The 17,500-nt window shown below is 41.0% G+C and overlaps 1 protein-coding gene and 1 long non-coding RNA gene across 2 annotated transcripts in view; both read left to right on the top strand.

Annotated features, from left to right (window-relative positions):
• The window catches only part of LOC136179003 (uncharacterized), a 254,514-nt gene that overhangs the window by 212,757 nt on the left and 24,257 nt on the right, over positions 1-17,500 (top strand). The gene's annotated exons all lie outside the window — the stretch shown is intronic.
• On the top strand, positions 3,460-15,581 carry LOC136178990 (presequence protease, mitochondrial-like). The gene is made up of 23 exons (XM_065953581.1): positions 3,460-3,572; positions 4,427-4,523; positions 5,462-5,622; positions 5,967-6,093; positions 6,264-6,352; positions 6,592-6,720; positions 7,397-7,510; positions 7,703-7,799; positions 8,261-8,395; positions 8,657-8,795; positions 9,554-9,670; positions 9,790-9,919; positions 10,096-10,216; positions 11,119-11,195; positions 11,307-11,472; positions 11,732-11,832; positions 12,196-12,316; positions 12,415-12,465; positions 13,299-13,411; positions 13,569-13,691; positions 14,785-14,930; positions 15,248-15,350; positions 15,488-15,581. Exons 1-23 carry the CDS (start codon positions 3,472-3,474, stop codon positions 15,579-15,581), a joined length of 2,652 nt encoding a protein of 883 aa, XP_065809653.1. The 5' UTR covers positions 3,460-3,471.

The following is a 17,500-nucleotide window of genomic DNA, read 5'->3' as shown; positions in this document are numbered from 1 at the left end:
GAGTTCCACTGAACTTCACCACCATTGGAAGAGGTGTTTTCACACACTGGTGGTTCACATACTGGATTAAATACATTGACCTGACCTTTATTCCTTGTTTTTGACTATCAGATGGTCAAACTGATGATCAAGCAGATCATTGATATTGTCTTTAAACATACTTCACCTCAGATTGAAGTCATAATCCTGTTTCAAATACAAACCGACTGATTCCTACTTTTGTGTAACTTGAAAAGCCTCCCCTTAAAACAGTCGGTTTGATTCCAAGTAATGGAAGAATTTGGATATGTAGTAGAAGTAGTACACCTACAAAAAATACCTCAGTGTCCTTTTGTCGCTGCTCATTTGCTGATCCACGCTGCACGGGGCTGGGGAGCTCACTTGTTGGTTACACCTATCTTGCACTCGTATATTAGTGAACGAGAGGGAACCAGGAAATGTGTGCACAGAGTGGAGTTGAGCAATAGGGAGGGGTTACCATGCTGCCCTCACTCATGTGATGAATTCTCTTAAAGGGACAGAGTGAGTTTGTCAGTCTGAGTTTTATCATACAGTTAAGATTAAAAGACAACAACACAGACAGTGTACAAACAAACAAAAAACATACAGATTCATAAAAGACGTAATGCTGCAATAGAGAGGTTAGACTTCGGAGAATTCATACAAAAGTACAATAAAATAGTACGCAGAAGTTTAAATTTGTGTTTCATCAGTGTATGTTTTACCAAGTGTTGTAGTCAAGACCACACGAACTGAGACCAAGACATACCTGAAATCATAATGCTCAGAGACAGAGACAAGACCAAGACCAAGGCAGGGCAAGACTGAGATAAGACCAAGACTATAAATATAAATAAAACAATCATCATCTTTAAAATCCGAGACCGAGATGAGGCCGAGTAAAAATGATTTTGATTACGAGAAGAGAGCAAGACCTTTTAAAGATCCAGACCGATTTTGAGCACTGCAACACTACAGTTTACCCACCTTCTTTATCAGGCACAAGTAAGTAGGCTCAGGACTGGTGAAATCAAACTTTGTAGTTATGTTTCAACAGTGAATAAAATATACAAAGCATTCATTATCAGGTATGTTCATATTCTGGCTGAGGCTGGTTAAGTGTCCCTTCTCAGGTCAGTGGTTACACTAATGTGGGAAGGCAGCTTGAGGTGAGCACCTGCAATACAGGGCTGTCAAAATCTGAGAAACCACAGGGAGGCGTCAGAGTGCCACTAAACTTCACCACCTTAAGGAAATGTGTCAATACACCTTTGTAAATGTGATCTTTGAATAAATGGTTTAGATGTTTGAATTTAGACCCAATAATAGTTAGTGAAGACTGGTTTAATCAAACTTTGTAGTAATGATGCAACAGTGAATACAAATATCTCAACTAGAGACGTTTGGATTTTTGACTGATATACTCTGCAGTCATTATCAGGTTATTTTTTAAGTCTGGCTGAGGCTCGTTAGTGGAAACTGCAAAAAGGCCGTTCTTTTTTTAAGTACAATAGAGCGACACCTAAACAGTCAAATAAGGAGAATGGTATTGGCTGAAACAGTGGATACTTTTATGAATGAGATACATTTCTAATGTGCAGCTATAAGTCCGTTCTTTTAGAAAACTAACATCCCACCAATAAACGATCAATTGTTTCGATCCAATCAGTAAAAGTCTTTAAAACAAGACATCTTCTGTCATTTTACTCTCCACTGAAAGTCTGTTTCAAAAGATAGGTCTTACATTGTTTTAAATTTTATTATTCATAGACTTTGTGACTTTGATTTTCAGATGCGGTGTCTTCCACATATCAGGAGCATAAAAACATATTCTTCATCACTTTTTTTTGTCTGATAATATTTCCTGCAGCCTTCAGCCTCTGTGCTTTCTAATTAGTATTGTGTTATGATGTTTTTAGATTATGATAATTCATGTTTTAAGATACCTCATTGTACATATTTCTATCAATTGGGTAGATGGTTAGTGATACAGCACAGATAAGAGAACAAAAGTCATCACTAGCACTGACAGCCTTCATGACTTAAAGGTCACATATTCTCCTCCTCTTCAACCTGTTTAAATAAGTCTCAGAGCTCCACAAAACATGTCTGTGAAGTTTTTTGTTCTAAATCCACTCTGATCCTGTATTTGATCATGCCTATAAACCCCTCTATTTCAGCCCTGCTCAGAACAGGCTGTGTGTGTACGTGCGAGGGTGAAAGGTTAACAGAATACCTGAGATCCATGTCTGCTGTGGTGCAAGGAAAACGAGAGGGACTGGTCAGAGGAATGTCCTACGTCCACATATGATATTGAAATCAAGAAATTTGGCTTTACTGGTTTCGTCAAAGTACCGTAGTATGCGAGTGCAGTGAAGAAAAGTATAATCAGCTTTCTGTAGAAACATGGAAAAAAAACATAGATGTTAACACATTGTCCCCTAATGACTTACAGAACTCAGCAGAGTCTCCAGGAGTCCAGTTAAACCCCTGTCCAGCATGTAGAGGCTGGACAGAGAGGCGTCAGATTTCCACTGAACTTCACCACCATTGGAAGAGGTGTTTTCACATACTGGTGGTTCACATACTGGATTAAATACATTGACCTGACCTTTATTCCTTGTTTTTGTCTATCAGATGGTCAAACTGATGATTGAAGCAGATCATTGATATTGTCTTTAGACGTACTTCGCCTCAGATTGAAGTCATAATCCTGTTTCAAATACAAACCTACTGATTCCTACTGCTGCTTTAATTTACAAAGCCTTGCCTTGCAACAGTCGGTTTGATTACAAGTAATGAAAGAATTGCACAACCAGTGCAGTGTTGAAAAATGAAGCCAATGTGGAAGTGCAAAATCCTGCAGTTCATCGAGTGTCCACTAGAGGCTGGCTCCAGGAACACCGGAATTCACATTCACACAACACATGCAAATAAAAAACTGTTTTTACAGCATGAATAAACATGTTAACAGCCTGGATTAGTTGTTGTCCACATGGGCACACACTGTACGGAGAGTGTATTTTTCTACAACAAATCCGATTTGAGGAACGATACGTGTTAACCATATTTAGCCAAGTAGCTGACATGATTGACAGGTGGGCGCGATGTGTACGAGGCTTAAAACCCGCCTCAGCTCCAGCTCTCAGTCTAGAAAGTTAGACTGAGACAGGATTTCCAGCATGGTGGCTGCTGCTGATGAGCCTCAGGAGCCCCTGCTGTAACAGATGGGTGACATCACTCAGGCTTCATCCATTAATATTTACAGTTTATGTTTCATACACATAATCCTCCTACAGTTAAATAAAAAGCTAATTAGCTATCTTATCTTTTAATAGTTTTACCGGTCAGTTTTAGAAGAGAAAATGACTTTCAGATGATTGTTTCTTAATTCTTGGCTTGCTGATGAGCTTTATGTCTGACATGTTTTTTTGTTGTTGCCTCCCTTCGTAAACAGCCAGTGACTACACCATGTATCCGTTCTCAACCCAAAATGGAAAAGACTTCCAGAATCTTCTCTCGGTCTATCTGGATGCAGCTTTCTTCCCGTGTTTACGAGAGCAGGATTTCTGGTGAGTGGTGACTGCTGCTTCTCATATTTGTTTCATGTTTGTATTTATTTGACTTGATAGCATTGTAGCAAAAGTCAACTTTTAAATATTCAGTGAAGATTTTGTCTTTATAGTCAGCTGTTAACTCTGTTAGTTGGACTGTTTGTCCTGAGGCTGGCTTCACACTAGGGGAGTTTAGGCCTGATTTTGGGCCTTTTATTTGTCCAAATAATCTTCAAGTGTGTGGTGTCAATACGATTATTTTACAGCTCCTGATCGAGTCAGAGCCTCCCCGATCTGGAATCCTAAATACAAAAACATGTTTGATATTTACCATTCCAGATCGGGCTGCCTCCGACTGAATACCTGCAGTAGCCAAAAAGAGAGCGAAGAGAGCATCACTTTTACAGCTCACAAACATGCCAGTGAACACAAACATAACTGTGCCCTGAGCCAAGAGGAATATAGAAAAAGAAGAGCAGCTTGAGTAACAACATGAGTGGCTTTTTAATGTCTCGACTGTCTTCCATATTTGTTTTTCTTCTGAAGTCACGTTTGATCACACGAGTTTCTGTGAGATCTCGTGTCTGTGGGATCACCACTGTGAACTCGTTTCTACAAACTGCAGGTGTGTGGTCTCACAGTCGGGTCAAATCGTCTAGTGTGTGCAGTCGGAGGATTATAATGTTTAGAATCATTTAGCTGTCCTTATGTCTTTGGTCTCCCACGTTTTTTAAATAGGTTAAGATCTGAATATTGTCGAGTGTGTAGCCAGCCTAAAAGAGTCCAAGACCTTTCTGATATCACTTGTTTGAAACAGTCGCTGATGAAATCTGCTCTTCACTAGTTCATTTCTGTTTGTGTTGATTTTGCAGGCAGGAGGGCTGGAGGCTGGAGAATGAAAACCCAACAGATCCCAACTCCCCTCTGGTCTTTAAAGGAGTGGTGTTCAATGAAATGAAAGGGGCTTTTGTAAGTCTACACTTTCTGAATCATAGTTTTATATGTAGATACAATATAGTGAAGTTTAAGTGTTCTTTTAAGGAGCTTCAGATATCTTATATTTCATGTTACTTAAAAGCACCTCATGGATTAAGTTTGAGAGTGAAGTGGTTCGTGATAACTCCAAGTGTTTTTTTTCTTGCTTTTATATTTATACTCACTTTAAATATGTTATGACATCATGGAACAAAGTTAAAATTATGCCTGCTCACGGTTTAGTAGTTGGCAAAAAAACAAAACAACTCAGGCCCTGCTGTGTCCACCTAGCGTTTTCTTTTTTCAGGCAGAAAAGAGCTGGCTGTGCGTTGAGAATAAAAGCGCTGCACGTCCGTCCTGTCTCTATGACAACAGTCTGTTGACAACAGCTCCTGTATGACCGACACTGTTCCGTTGCTTTTCTCTGTTTGATTTTTATCTGTCACTTTGAGCATCAAACGGAGGATGCTTGACCTCCTTTTCCTGGATGATGAGTTCAATAATAATGACATCCCCGTTCTCACGGCTCCGATCAGACACAGAGCAAGGACCCAACTGATGTACTTTATGATTGGCTGGTTGAAAGAAAAGTGCCGGTGACGTCAACAGCGGCCTCATGAAAAGTTGAAAGACATTTAGTTTGAAGCGCTCGGAGCGGCCGCACAAATTAGGCAGAGCGCTCGGAAGAAAGGCGCTGGACGCTGCGCTTTGCTGCTGCTGCTGCAAACGCTCTCTCCTCATTGGGAACAATAGAACAAAGACACTCAGAAAAAGCTAACAAAATATATAAAATGCTAAGCGGACATGGGGCCTAATGCAACAGCAGTGAAACAAGTTCCAGATATGAGATGAACAGGTGACGTCAGATAAATGGTTTTGAAATAAGAGTGTGTCAGTGACTGTTTAACGTTTGATTGTGTGTTTTTTATTAGTCTGACAACGAGCGCGTGTACGCCCAGCACCTCCAGAACAAGCTGTATCCAGACCACACGTACTCTGTGGTGTCAGGAGGAGAGCCTCTAGCCATCCCTGACCTTACCTGGGAACAGCTCAAGCAGTTCCACGCCACGCATTACCACCCCAGCAACGCCAGGTACATGGACACACACACGTGTACACTGTGAGCCTAGAAGGGACAGGAAACTGTAAAGTGCTGTGAAGAAATGAGATGAGAGCAGGTGTTAGCCAGCAGAATCCTTTCTTTGTTACATTTAATAATCTCCTGCAGCAGAACGATGCAGGCTCACATTGACACAGTAGATATGAAACACAGGAAACTTGAATAATTTGATGGTAACTGATGCTAGTTTGTCTGTTTCATGCTTTATCGATCTTATTTATTTCAGAATGATCATAATTCCTTAAAAATAATTTAACATGCAGGCTTTAAAATTGCTCAGAAAACACCCCTGAGAGTGTCCTCCATGTGCTCCTCAGGTTCTTCACGTATGGAGATTTGCCTTTGGAGCAGCATCTGAAGCAGATCGAAGAGGAAGCTCTGTCCAAGTTTGAACGCATCAACCCGAACACAGAGGTCCCCCCCCAGCCACACTGGAGCAGCCCTGTGAGTGTCATAATCCAGACCAGCATCTGTAACTTCTACTGATCAATAGATCTTAAAAACTACACCAACAATCTCAACAGCTGTTTATTATTGCATGCTTTTATATTAACACACTGAAATGCATTGATTAGTCGTTTTGATGTCGTCGTGAATCTCAATGGTTTCCCCAGAGAGAGGACCATGTGACCTGCAGCCCTGACGCTCTGGCTCCGGATCCGGCCCGGCAGAACACGCTGTGTGTGAGCTACCTGCTGGGAGAGTAAGACCGAAAATCATTTCTTTTTATTTTGCATTAAGATGGGAGAAGCCATAAAAAGAGCCTCCATCCTCCTCTTTATTCACTACATCTTGGTTGTCATGTCGACGGCTTTTTAAAGACTGAGAGCTTTACAGTACAGAAAGGATTCACTCAACAATTCTCTTCATTCAAAGTGAAGTTTTTAGCGAGTCCTATTGTTCAGAAATATTTCAAATCTCTTTGTTTTTTTCCCCGCGCAGCATCACTGACACATTTGAAGGATTCACCCTCAGCCTGCTGTCGTCTCTCATGATCTCTGGACCCAACTCTCCCTTCTACAAAGCTCTCATCGAACCCAATATAGGAACTGACTTCTCCTCTGTTGTAGGGTGAGTACGCAGGACGCAAAGTAACAAACTCTCACAAATAAAATGATCAGCAAGCTCAGAGGTTATTTAGAGCGACGGCTGGAGAAGCAGCGAGGACAGAAGTTTGGTTTAATGTGGAGGACTTCTCTGATCCAGAGGCTCAACGACGGTCCAGAACCATTTGATCTGTCAGTGCTGAGACAGCCGATGGAGACGACAGAGAGGAGCAGGAGAGGATGGGGATGATGCCCCCTGGAGGATTTGAATGTTATGGCTCTAATGTTTTAAAATAAACATCCTCATTTTGGCACGTTTGTAAATATTTTACAGCCAGCCGCTAAGATTTCAGTTATTTTCAATCCATGCAATTCTCTAAACACCAGATAAGCCAATAGAAGAATGTAATTGCAGTAGCTGGGTTCAACCTGTAGAGGGCCGTAGCTATGCATATTTCTAACACAAAATGTGGAATTTAAATTTAGATGCTTTGTACTCTGGGGGTTTAGTTACTCTTTAAAGACGGGTTTTCATCTATATGATTTTGCTAAGCTACTTAGATGACAACTTTCTTTTAGAAATGTCTATTAAAAGATAATTTAACATTTTAGTATATTGCTGCTGAGCTGTGATGCTCTGCCTCATGTGCTGCAGACAGCGCTCAGAGTACTGCATTGTTCTGAAATGTTGTGTTCTGCAGATATGACGGCAGCACCAAAGAGGCGTCGTTCAGTATAGGACTGCAGGGAATGGCCGAGGAGGACACCGAGAGAGTGAAGCAAATCATCAGCCAAACCATCAACGACATCATCGAGTAAGTCCCACGCTCCCTTTTGTATTTAAGACTTTAATATATGTTTACAAACCTGCTCTCTCTAAGTGTCAGCTTGTTTTGATAAAGCCATAAACTGTAAGGTCTACTTGCACATGAAGGATGATGAGTTGCTTGGTTACATGAAATTGAAACGGCACATAAGATAAAATGAGTCCTCGTCATCATCGACAGGAGCGGCTTTGAGGAGGAAAGAATCGACGCTCTCCTGCATAAGATCGAGATCCAGATGAAGCACCAGTCCACAAACTTCGGCCTGTCTCTGGCCTCGGTGAGTTCACAAACACAAGGACACTGCATGTATTTATAAACCTCTATGTGTGAGATATGTCAGGAAGAATGATGATGTTAGTGATGTTGTCTCTGCTGAAATCTTGTGTTTCTACCACTATATACTCTGTGTATTTCTATACAAATACAGAATGTTTTAAACATGTCTAAACGTATGAGATGAGCTTGTTTTCACAGCAGTTTATTTGCTGATTTCTTCCTTTTTTTGATGAGTTGCAGTAAACTCAATAATCACAGAGAGTATAATATTTAAAGGGATTACACATGTGTATGAGAAGTAAAGTTTTAATCACTATACATCAATGTAAGAGTCAAACAGGACACTTAGATTAGCTTTATTTTGTCAGTAATGTTATAATCGCTTTGTGGATTCTGCTGCATGTTTCACATGTCGGTTTCATTATTCATGGCTGTATGTGTATACATTTTTGTTTTTTCTAGTACATTGCGTCATCGTGGAACCACGACGGCGACCCGGTGGAGCTGCTGCAGATCAACGACAGCGTTGCCAAGTTCAAACAGACCCTGAAGGAAAACCCTCGCTTCCTCCAGGACAAAGTCAAGCACTACTTTAAGGTGTGTGACACTGGGAAAGTACTTTTCTTCAAAACATCCAGAAATATGTGAAAAAAAGGTTTAAAAAAAATACAAGAATAAACCTTTTACAAGTCTCACTAATGTTCTCTGTAGGGGGAAATACTCGGTCTGCTCTTAAGGTCAAGCTCAGCAGCCCTGGAGTGTTTTAAGATCATGACAAAAAAACATGAACTTTGAAGGTTTTCTGTATCATTTGTGTTTTTTCTCTTCCTCTTCAAATCCCCATTACCCCCCCTACAGGAGAACACACACAGACTGACCCTGTCCATGAGTCCGGATGAGGTCTACTTGGAGAAACAGGCCAAAGCCGAGGAGGAGAAGCTCCAGAAAAAGATCCATGCTCTGTCAGACAGCGACAAAAAAGACATCTATGAAAAAGGTACAAATGATTGAAACTGCTCCATGGAGGAAATCTGTGTTTCTCTGCTTCTGTTAAAACACTTTCTGAGCTTGACTCTGTGAAATCACACAGAATTGTCTGAAGCAAACAGGCTTTTATTGGCTGCTTGATTGATTTGATTGAAGCCCCAAAAAATCCAATAAACCATCAGATTAACACAATAACTGGGAAAAAAACATCAAGCGCTGCAATGTGACTGTATACAGAATATATTCATGTTGACCTATTCTAGATCCCTCATTTAGTCATATAGTGTTACAATGCTGCATGTTCAAACTAAACATAGGCAGAGTTATAGAGCATGAGGTAAACATATGTTGGAGTAATCCCAGGATGAGTCAGCAGAGGGCGCTAAACGGCTTGAGGTGTTTTTATTGACACCAGTATCAGATAAATAAGATGTTTTTTGAGCTGCAAATCATTCAAAGCTGCTCTATAAGTTTTCAAAGACAGACAAAAGTGTTACTGAATTGAGTGTCATTTGCCAGTTTTAGTCCGAGGGGGTGAGGAGTTGCCTTAAATATTAAAAACCGTCTTTGAGGGGACTTGTTAGAAACATTAAAGTACAGAGATTTACTGATGGAAAACCATAAAAGAACATTTCACCTGCATTCACTTTTCTGTTTATGACCCAACCAGTAAAACTTGTTGAAACATTTCAGAAGGATTTGATTGAGGCACTTCTGATTTAACTGTCTGTTTCATATTCATGTTCTTCTTCTTCTTCTTGGGAAAAGGTCTGGAGCTGCTGGCTGCTCAGAGCAAAACGCAGGACGCCTCCTGTTTGCCGGCACTGAAAGTGTCTGACATTGAGCCCACGATCCCTGTTACTCCTGTTCAGATCAGCACAGCAGGTACGGCCCAGTGTCCGCTCTACACAAGTTTATAAAACATTATACACAACAAGGAAGAATCATCTCAGAGTGTTGTGGTTAAAACCCCTTAAAATGTTTCCTCTCCTTGTCTCCTTCAGTCGGCGTACCGGTGCAGTACTGTGAGCAGCCCACCAACGGGCTAGTTTACTTCAGAGCCATGTGCAGTCTCAACACACTGCCGGAGGACCTCAGGCTCTATGTCCCGCTCTTCTGCAGCGTTGTCACCAAGTAAGTTCACCTGACAGTCGATTGGACCAGAGCAAGATTTCAAAATGTGTCACCTGGTATATGAAAAGTTTGAAGATATTATGCTTTATTGATCTTTTCTGTATTTGTGTGAGGTTTGGACAGGTGGTGTTTGAAAGCATTTTAAAGATTGCATGTGTGTCTGTTTGTTAAATCAGGATGGGCTGTGGAGGTCTGGACTACAGACAACAGTCCCAGCAGATGGAGCTGAGGACTGGGGGCATGTCTGTCTCCACCCAGGTCGTCCCTGACTCCACCCAGCTGGACATGTACGAGCAGGTCAGTACCAGCTTACTGTGTTTGAAAAGTCTTACAAATATATGGATAGAAGTAATGTTTGGACAGAGACATTTCTGGACAAGAATACTTTAGATGATGTAGGGAGTGAGTCTGAGCCTGAAGGCAAAGCTCTCCATTTACCGGTCACCTATGATCATGAGCTATGGGTAGTGACCGAAATAATAAGATGGTGGATACAAGCGGCTGAAATGAGTTTCCTCCAGAGGTCGGCTGGGCTCAGTCTTAGAGAGAGGGCGAGGAGCTCAGACATTCTGGTAGAGCTCAGAGTAGAGCCGTTTCTCCCTCAAATCTAAAGGAGCCAGTCGAGGTGGTTCGGCCATCTGATTAGGATGCCACCTGGACGCCTCCCTTTGAGGTCTTCTGAGCACGCCCCAACTGGGAGGAGACCCCGGGGTAGACCCAGAGTTTACTGGAGGGATTACTGTGTATATCCCCACTGGCCTGGGAACACGTCAGAATCCCTCAGGAGGAACTGGGGAGAGAGAAGTCTGGGTTGAATTACTACTGCTGCCACAGAGACCTGACCTTTGATAAGTGGAAGAAAATGGATGAATGGAGTAATGAAGTATGCTGCTCCATGTCAGGTTCCTTCATATATGACATCACATGTAATTTAGTAACTTTATTCTATATTAATTAAATGTTTGTTCTTTATTATGATGATTCTTGTGCATTGTGGAAACCCATCTTCTTTCTGCTGCGTCGTCTTCAAAAATCAAATGTCTCCTCAAAGCTGCAGAAATTGAAACTGAGTGATCGTGTGTTACATAAACAGAGGTTGTGATTTATCTTGGTTCAGTGTTTAACTGCTGCTGGTTACATTACATCGGTATAAAACAGGTAATCAAAGAAGAGTCTTGTCTCTGTGTTCTCTGTTCCAGGGTGTCCTCCTGTCCTCCTCCTGCCTGGAGAGAAACCTTCCTCACATGTTTCATCTGTGGAGCGACATATTCAACAAGTACGTCCTCCATCACTTCTTATAAACTGAGAGAAAATGTGTCCTGAAATTCGAGGATTCTGAGAAGACAGCTCGATATTTATCTTTTTCTTTTTTTTTTGTTCACTACAGCCCCCACTTTGACGAGGTGGAGCGCCTGAGAGTGCTGGTGATGATGTCAGCACAGGAGTTAGCCAATGGGATCTCCTACTCGGGCCACATGTACGCCATGACACGTGCAGGCCGTCACCTGACTCCAGCAGGAGACCTCAATGAGACGCTTGGTGGGATGGAACAGGTATGCACCTGGAGTGTTGATCCTAAAAAACTAAAATGATAGTGTCTGACTCCTGCACGTCAGCTTTAAGAAGTGTTGTCATAGTGATTTAAAGCTTGAAGTAAATTACGCAGACGCAGATTCAAGACATACAGTATAGCATGATTTCTTTCTGACAAGCAGAGACAATTTCATTTGTTCCTACTTTGTGCAAGAGGTTTTTTGTTTTTCCATTCTCTCGCTTCATATTTTATCCATCTTTTATCAATGATTACTTCAGGTGAAGTTTATGAAGAGGGTCGCTGAGTTGTCCGACCTCAGCCAAGTCATCCGAACGCTCGTCAGGATCAAGAAGCATCTTCTCAACCCGGACAACATGAGGTGAGATGTTACACCTGAGGAGAGGTTTTCTTTTAAAAGGTTTTGTTTTGGGGCTTTTTGGGCCTTTATTTTAGAGACAGGACAGTGGACAGAGTCAGAAATCAGAGAGAGAGAGAGAGAGAGAGAGAGTGGGGAAAGCAGGAAATGAGCCACAGGTCGTCCGCTTGGAGGACTACAGCCTCCACACATGGGGCGTCCACTAACCACTAGGCTATGGTCGCCTCCATGGTGATAGATTTTTGAATGATGAAGAGATAGTGACAGTATTCTGCAGTTAATGTTATTTTAATTACTGCAACATGGTTTCAATATAAAGGGTCTGTTTGTAACATGCTCGTCAATGTAAATGTTTGTCTCTTACAGGTGTGCGATCAACACTACTCCACAGAAAATGTCGGACACGGCAGCACAGCTGGAGAGCTTCATGAAGGACGTGGCTGACAACAGAAAGGAGCGCAAACCGGTCAGAAGTAACATTATTGAGGTAAACTATCAACAAACAAATCAAAACATGAAAGCAGGCAGAATAATTCTTAAAATTAGATTTTAATATTCTCTTCGATTCGATTTTTTTTTCTAAAGAGGCCTCTCGACCCATCGGATGTCTCGGGGCTGAGCCGGAAACTCATCTCTGTAAGTTTTCAGGAACATCTTACATTTCTCTGTTTGTTTGCTCGCTATGTCAGTGGTTCTCAACTGGTGGGTAGGGGCCCATAAGTGGGTCACAGAGCTGTTTTCAGTGGGTCGTGACTGAGTTCCTAGGGGAAAAAAATGATGGTGTCAAAAAGTCTGTAAAGTTCTATGTTCTGTATCTTTGTTCTGTCACATCTTTTGAAACATCTTTCATTGAAAATAAACCTGATAGGTTGAACAATATCAGAAACTCTGGTCGCAGGAGGAGATGGTGATGAGTCCTAAAGCTAAACCCATTAAGAACCACTCCTCTAAAAATATCCCTGCCATAGTGAGTTCACATTATATTAAAGGCAGAACCGTCTCTGCAGATTAAAGAAGATAAAATAATGGAAAAGATGAAGAAAGGCCGTCTTATAGAAACGCAAAAATACAGATTTTAAAGTCAAAAATCTTTGAAGAAGCAAAATAACACCAACACAAAACAGTTGAACCTTTGATTTCAATAGTTGTGAGATCACCTGTAATTTTATTTTGTCCTTTATTATGAGACATTCCTTCAAAACAAAGTCCTGTGCATGCATGAGATTATAAATATAACGCTTATTTGTTTTTTTTTAATACCTGAGTACAATATTCCACCAGTACCGCTCAGCTCTCTTTTAACCATAGTTTACATCTTATTGTATAATATAACTGTTTTGTTTGTATATATACTGGTGGGTTTAGTATTTGTATATGTTCTATATTTAACTACTTCTCTACAGGTGTGCTCCGACAGGTTTTTGTTGTACTTGTACAGTGACAGTAAAGATCATCTTCTCTGATTTCAGGAGCAAAACTTCCAGCCGTGTCAGATGAAAACATTCTTCCAGCTTCCCTTCCCTGTTCACTTTATCAGCGAGAGTATTCGTACGGTACCCTTCTCCCACCACGACTACGCCAGGTAACCACACCTGTACCTGGCAGGGATGAGTGACAGCACTTCCTTTAAAAGTCTGATTTACACGGACAGTTCTTTGTCTTTCTACTTTTTTCTACGTGTAACTTTTAGTTCATCTAAAGTGTAATAAAAACTTTTTGTTTCCTTTTTTCTCTTAAAGTTTGTGCATCTTGGCGAGGATGATGACGGCTAAGTTTCTGCATGGAGAAATCAGGGAGAAGGGAGGAGCCTACGGGGGCGGGGCCAGGATGGGAGGAGGTCTTTTCTCTTTTTACTCGTACAGGTGAGAGGCCGCAACACCACACTCAACAAAGTTTTAAAAAACATTGTGGAAATTGTGCTGACGTTGAAATACAATAACAGTTCATTTTGTTGCCTTGGCTGAAACAAGTTTAATATTTTATATACACTCAGGCTTTCTCGAACCTTAGAAAACGATGTGCATTTTGGTTAATAGGTGTATTTAATGGAATCTAATACATACAAAATCTCCGTACTTATGAAGGAGTAGAGGTAGATTCTATAAAAGGGGGCAGGCTGGGTTGTCTTCAAGATATGAATTTTGTTAAAGGTCACATATCCTCCTCCTCTTCAACCAGTTTAAAAAAGTCTCAGAGCTCCTCAAAACATGTGTGTGAAGTTTCTTGTTCTAAATCCACTCTGATCCAGTATTTGATCATGTCTATAAACCCCTCTATTTCAGCCCTGCTCAAAACAGACTGTTTCTGTGTCTGTACCTTTAAATATGTAAATGAGCTGTGTTTGACCACGCCCCCTCTCTGGAAGTGCTCGGGTGTCTCAGGCTTTCTCGCTACCTGCTCTATTGTTTACGGTGAGAAGGCAGACTCAGAGGGCAAAACAAACACCTAGCTGTGGGAGTGTCACCCACCTGGGGGAGGGGCTACTGCCCTTTGTGATGTCATGAAGGGAAAATCTCTAAACGGCCTGTTTGAGCACACATTTTCTGAAAAGTGGAGCAGGGAAAAGACAGAGAGGATGGACTTTTCTCATCATTGGGGGGTTTGAAGAGAGACTAGAGACACATAGAAACATGGTGAAGAGGATTTAACAGAATATGTGACCTTTAAAATGGATTTTAAATCAAGTTTTGGAGAGACAAGGGAAAGAACCAAATGTGACCTCTTCTTCCTCCCTTTGTCCAAAATGCAAAATGTTTATATTCCAAGAATATTCAGGCGATCTGTCTGGAAAAAAAGAGACACAGAAGACTGAACAATTTACTAAGGGAAGCCATCATGGGGCGTTTTTGGAAGCTGTAATAAAATATTCCAAATGACTTCTACGTTTAAAAAGAATCTTCTTTGAGTTGAACAGTGTGTTGTTGATTTTGTATCTTTTTCTCGTACTTCTCTAAGGGATCCAAACTCGGTGCAGACCTTGTCTGCGTTTCGTCGAGGTGTGGACTGGGCGAAGTCGGGACAGTTCACCCAGCAGGACATCGATGAAGCTAAACTGTCAGTGTTCTCGGCTGTAGACTCGCCTGTGGCCCCCGCGGACAAAGGTGAGGAACGACTGAGTGATCCCTCCAGCTGCTGTCAGGATGCCTCACCTGATCCTCCTCCAATCAGATCTCTGGAGCTTTAACATCTCAGTACATCACTGACATCTTCAACATTAGAAGTCTTTAATGGAGGTTAAAAGCTTTTAAAGGATTAATGAATAAAATGATGAGTAAAAAGTTGAATTATAACCAAGTTCAGATATGAAGAGATCTTCATTGGTTTTATTAACTTAGTCTCCGTCTCTGTTGTAAAGCCGTCACTGTCTCCACTTTATCTCTTAGCCGTCTGGTTTGTTCACTCTGTGTTTGTGTTGCAGGAATGGGTCGCTTCCTCAGCGGAGTCACCGATGAGATGAAGCAGAATCACAGAGAAAGACTTTTTGCTGTCACTCACCAAAGTCTGGTGGAAGTGGCTGAAAGGTACAAACTTTATGTCCCCTTACATAACTCAGAAATGAAGAGAATGAGAAGCTAAAAGAAAAAACAGACTGACAAACTGTTCCCGTTTATTCCCACATCAAGTGTTAACTCGTGTCTTGCTTTCCCCCTCGCTGCAGATACCTCGGCGTCGGTCAGAGGACTTGTGGAGTTGCTATCTTGGGTCCAGAGAACGAGGCGATTAAAAAAGATCCCTCATGGATCGTAAAATAATCCAGTCTGTAGGTAACTTGTGATTTAAATACTCAACTGGACTTCTGGAGAATCACAGCTGCACGACTTCTTCTGTACTGAATGCTGAAAGTCTACGGTTAGGATTTTTTATTAAAGAGTCAAAAAGCTGAAGCGCACAATATCAAGAGGAGGACTGAGAGCTGCTGTCATGGTTCAGATACGTCTTCATTCTGTATATATTTAATGAAATATATGATCATGTTGGAATACACTATGTGAGTGAGCTCTTCTTTTTGGGATCATTGCAAAAGTATCATCAAGAGATATATCATTTATATAAACTTCAATCAGGTGTTTTTGTTTTTTTCTGCAGGATACAAATGACTTTCTTCCTCTGTGGTTTACTCTGGGAAACTCAGAGCAGAGGAAGAACATCAGAGCCATTCTGTCTAATTCAAACAACAAACTGTGTCATGTGCAAACACTCAGTCAGGTCATGTTGGTCTTTGTGGGGGCGCAGGTAGTCTAGTGGTTTTTGTGTACGCCCCATGTATGGAGGCTGTGGTCCTATTTTCCACAATTTTCACACTTTCATTGGTTCCTCAGTTAGGAAGTGATTGAACATGAATTATGATCTTAATATGTTTCCCTCAGTACGACCCTTATGAGGTAGAAGTAAACAAAAGCATATCAAGATCACAACTCATGTTCAACAACTTCCTAACTCTCTATCGATGAGCTGTAATCAGGAAGGTAATGAGAACAAACTCTTAGATAATGACCTGTTAACTATAGACTATGGTCATGTAGATAAGGTACTAATAAGTGCTTCATAATGACCAATAAGCAGCCAGTATGCTACTAGTTAGCATGCTAATAAGCCGCTAGTTAATGTTGAATATTGTGACCTTAGTCTTTGAACACCACAGGTGAAATCAATTTCCCTCCATTTTATCGGGTTTGAAGTACAAATCAACAGATTTAAAACTCAGGGTGAAAAAAGAATTGCTGCAGGTCAACACATCTGGTGAGATGATTGAGTTTTTAAAATCAGACACTCTAACCTCAGTTCCCTTTTCTAAAATCCTAATTAACTGATAAATAAAACAGAGTCACACGTCTTTGCACACAATAAATGCTTTATTACTCTGACAGGACGGTCACATCTCACTGCCGGCACATGAAGGTAAAATGTTGCTCCACTTCCAAAACTACAGCAACAGCAGGACCCTACTCACAAACACCACTGTAGAGATGTCACACACACACACACACACACACACACACACACACACACACACACACACACACACACACACACACACACACACAGAAAGCCCAGAGTGGATAGAAACAACAAAGGCAATAATAATTTAAGGGATTTTTTAACATGGATATCATTAAAAAATAGTCACCATTGTAGGCTCTAGGGTCACCGAAATATTTCATCACACATAAAGTAAATCATGCTTAACGCTTTTATATTATGTGTGCTGTGAGTTTGATGGCACTACAACATGTTATAGTATAGTTATTACATATTTAATTACCATATTTAATGATAAAAAATCACTAAAATTACATGAAAGCCCTTTATCCAAAGCAACGTGATGTAGTTTATAGAGCAGGAGGACATTTATTCATAATGGGTTTTTCTTTTACCCTACACCTTACAAAAGGGATTTTATTGAACATTGGATTATTTATAGGCTATTGAAAAATCCTCAATTTATTTTTAAAGTATCATTTTCCAATCTGAGAAATGTAGTATGAAAAACGTGAGATCACATTTGTGTAAAATGATTTTCATGACACTACACCTCTCCTGGGTGAAGTTATTGAATATTTCTGTATCATATTTTTTCAGTATTGCAATTTGCAGACGGTCCCTGCGCATTCGAGCACCAGCCGGCTCGGCTTAGAGGCCAATGCAAGTTCCCCAGCGCGGAGGACGACTC

This window comes from Labrus bergylta, chromosome 4 (genome assembly GCF_963930695.1).
Source record: "Labrus bergylta chromosome 4, fLabBer1.1, whole genome shotgun sequence".
NCBI lineage: Eukaryota > Metazoa > Chordata > Actinopteri > Labriformes > Labridae > Labrus > Labrus bergylta.
Note: the sequence above shows the minus strand (reverse complement) of the source record. Positions and strands in the feature narration are given on the sequence as shown.

Excerpts from the sequence above, each read along its gene's own strand:
- LOC136178990 (XM_065953581.1), top strand. The coding sequence starts at position 3,472 with ATGTATCCGTTCTCAACCCAAAATGGAAAAGACTTCCAGAATCTTCTC. Across the intron at positions 7,800-8,260 it reads TCGGCCTGTCTCTGGCCTCG|TACATTGCGTCATCGTGGAA; the intron begins GTGAGTTCACAA and ends TGTTTTTTCTAG. Across the intron at positions 9,920-10,095 it reads TTCTGCAGCGTTGTCACCAA|GATGGGCTGTGGAGGTCTGG; the intron begins GTAAGTTCACCT and ends TTGTTAAATCAG.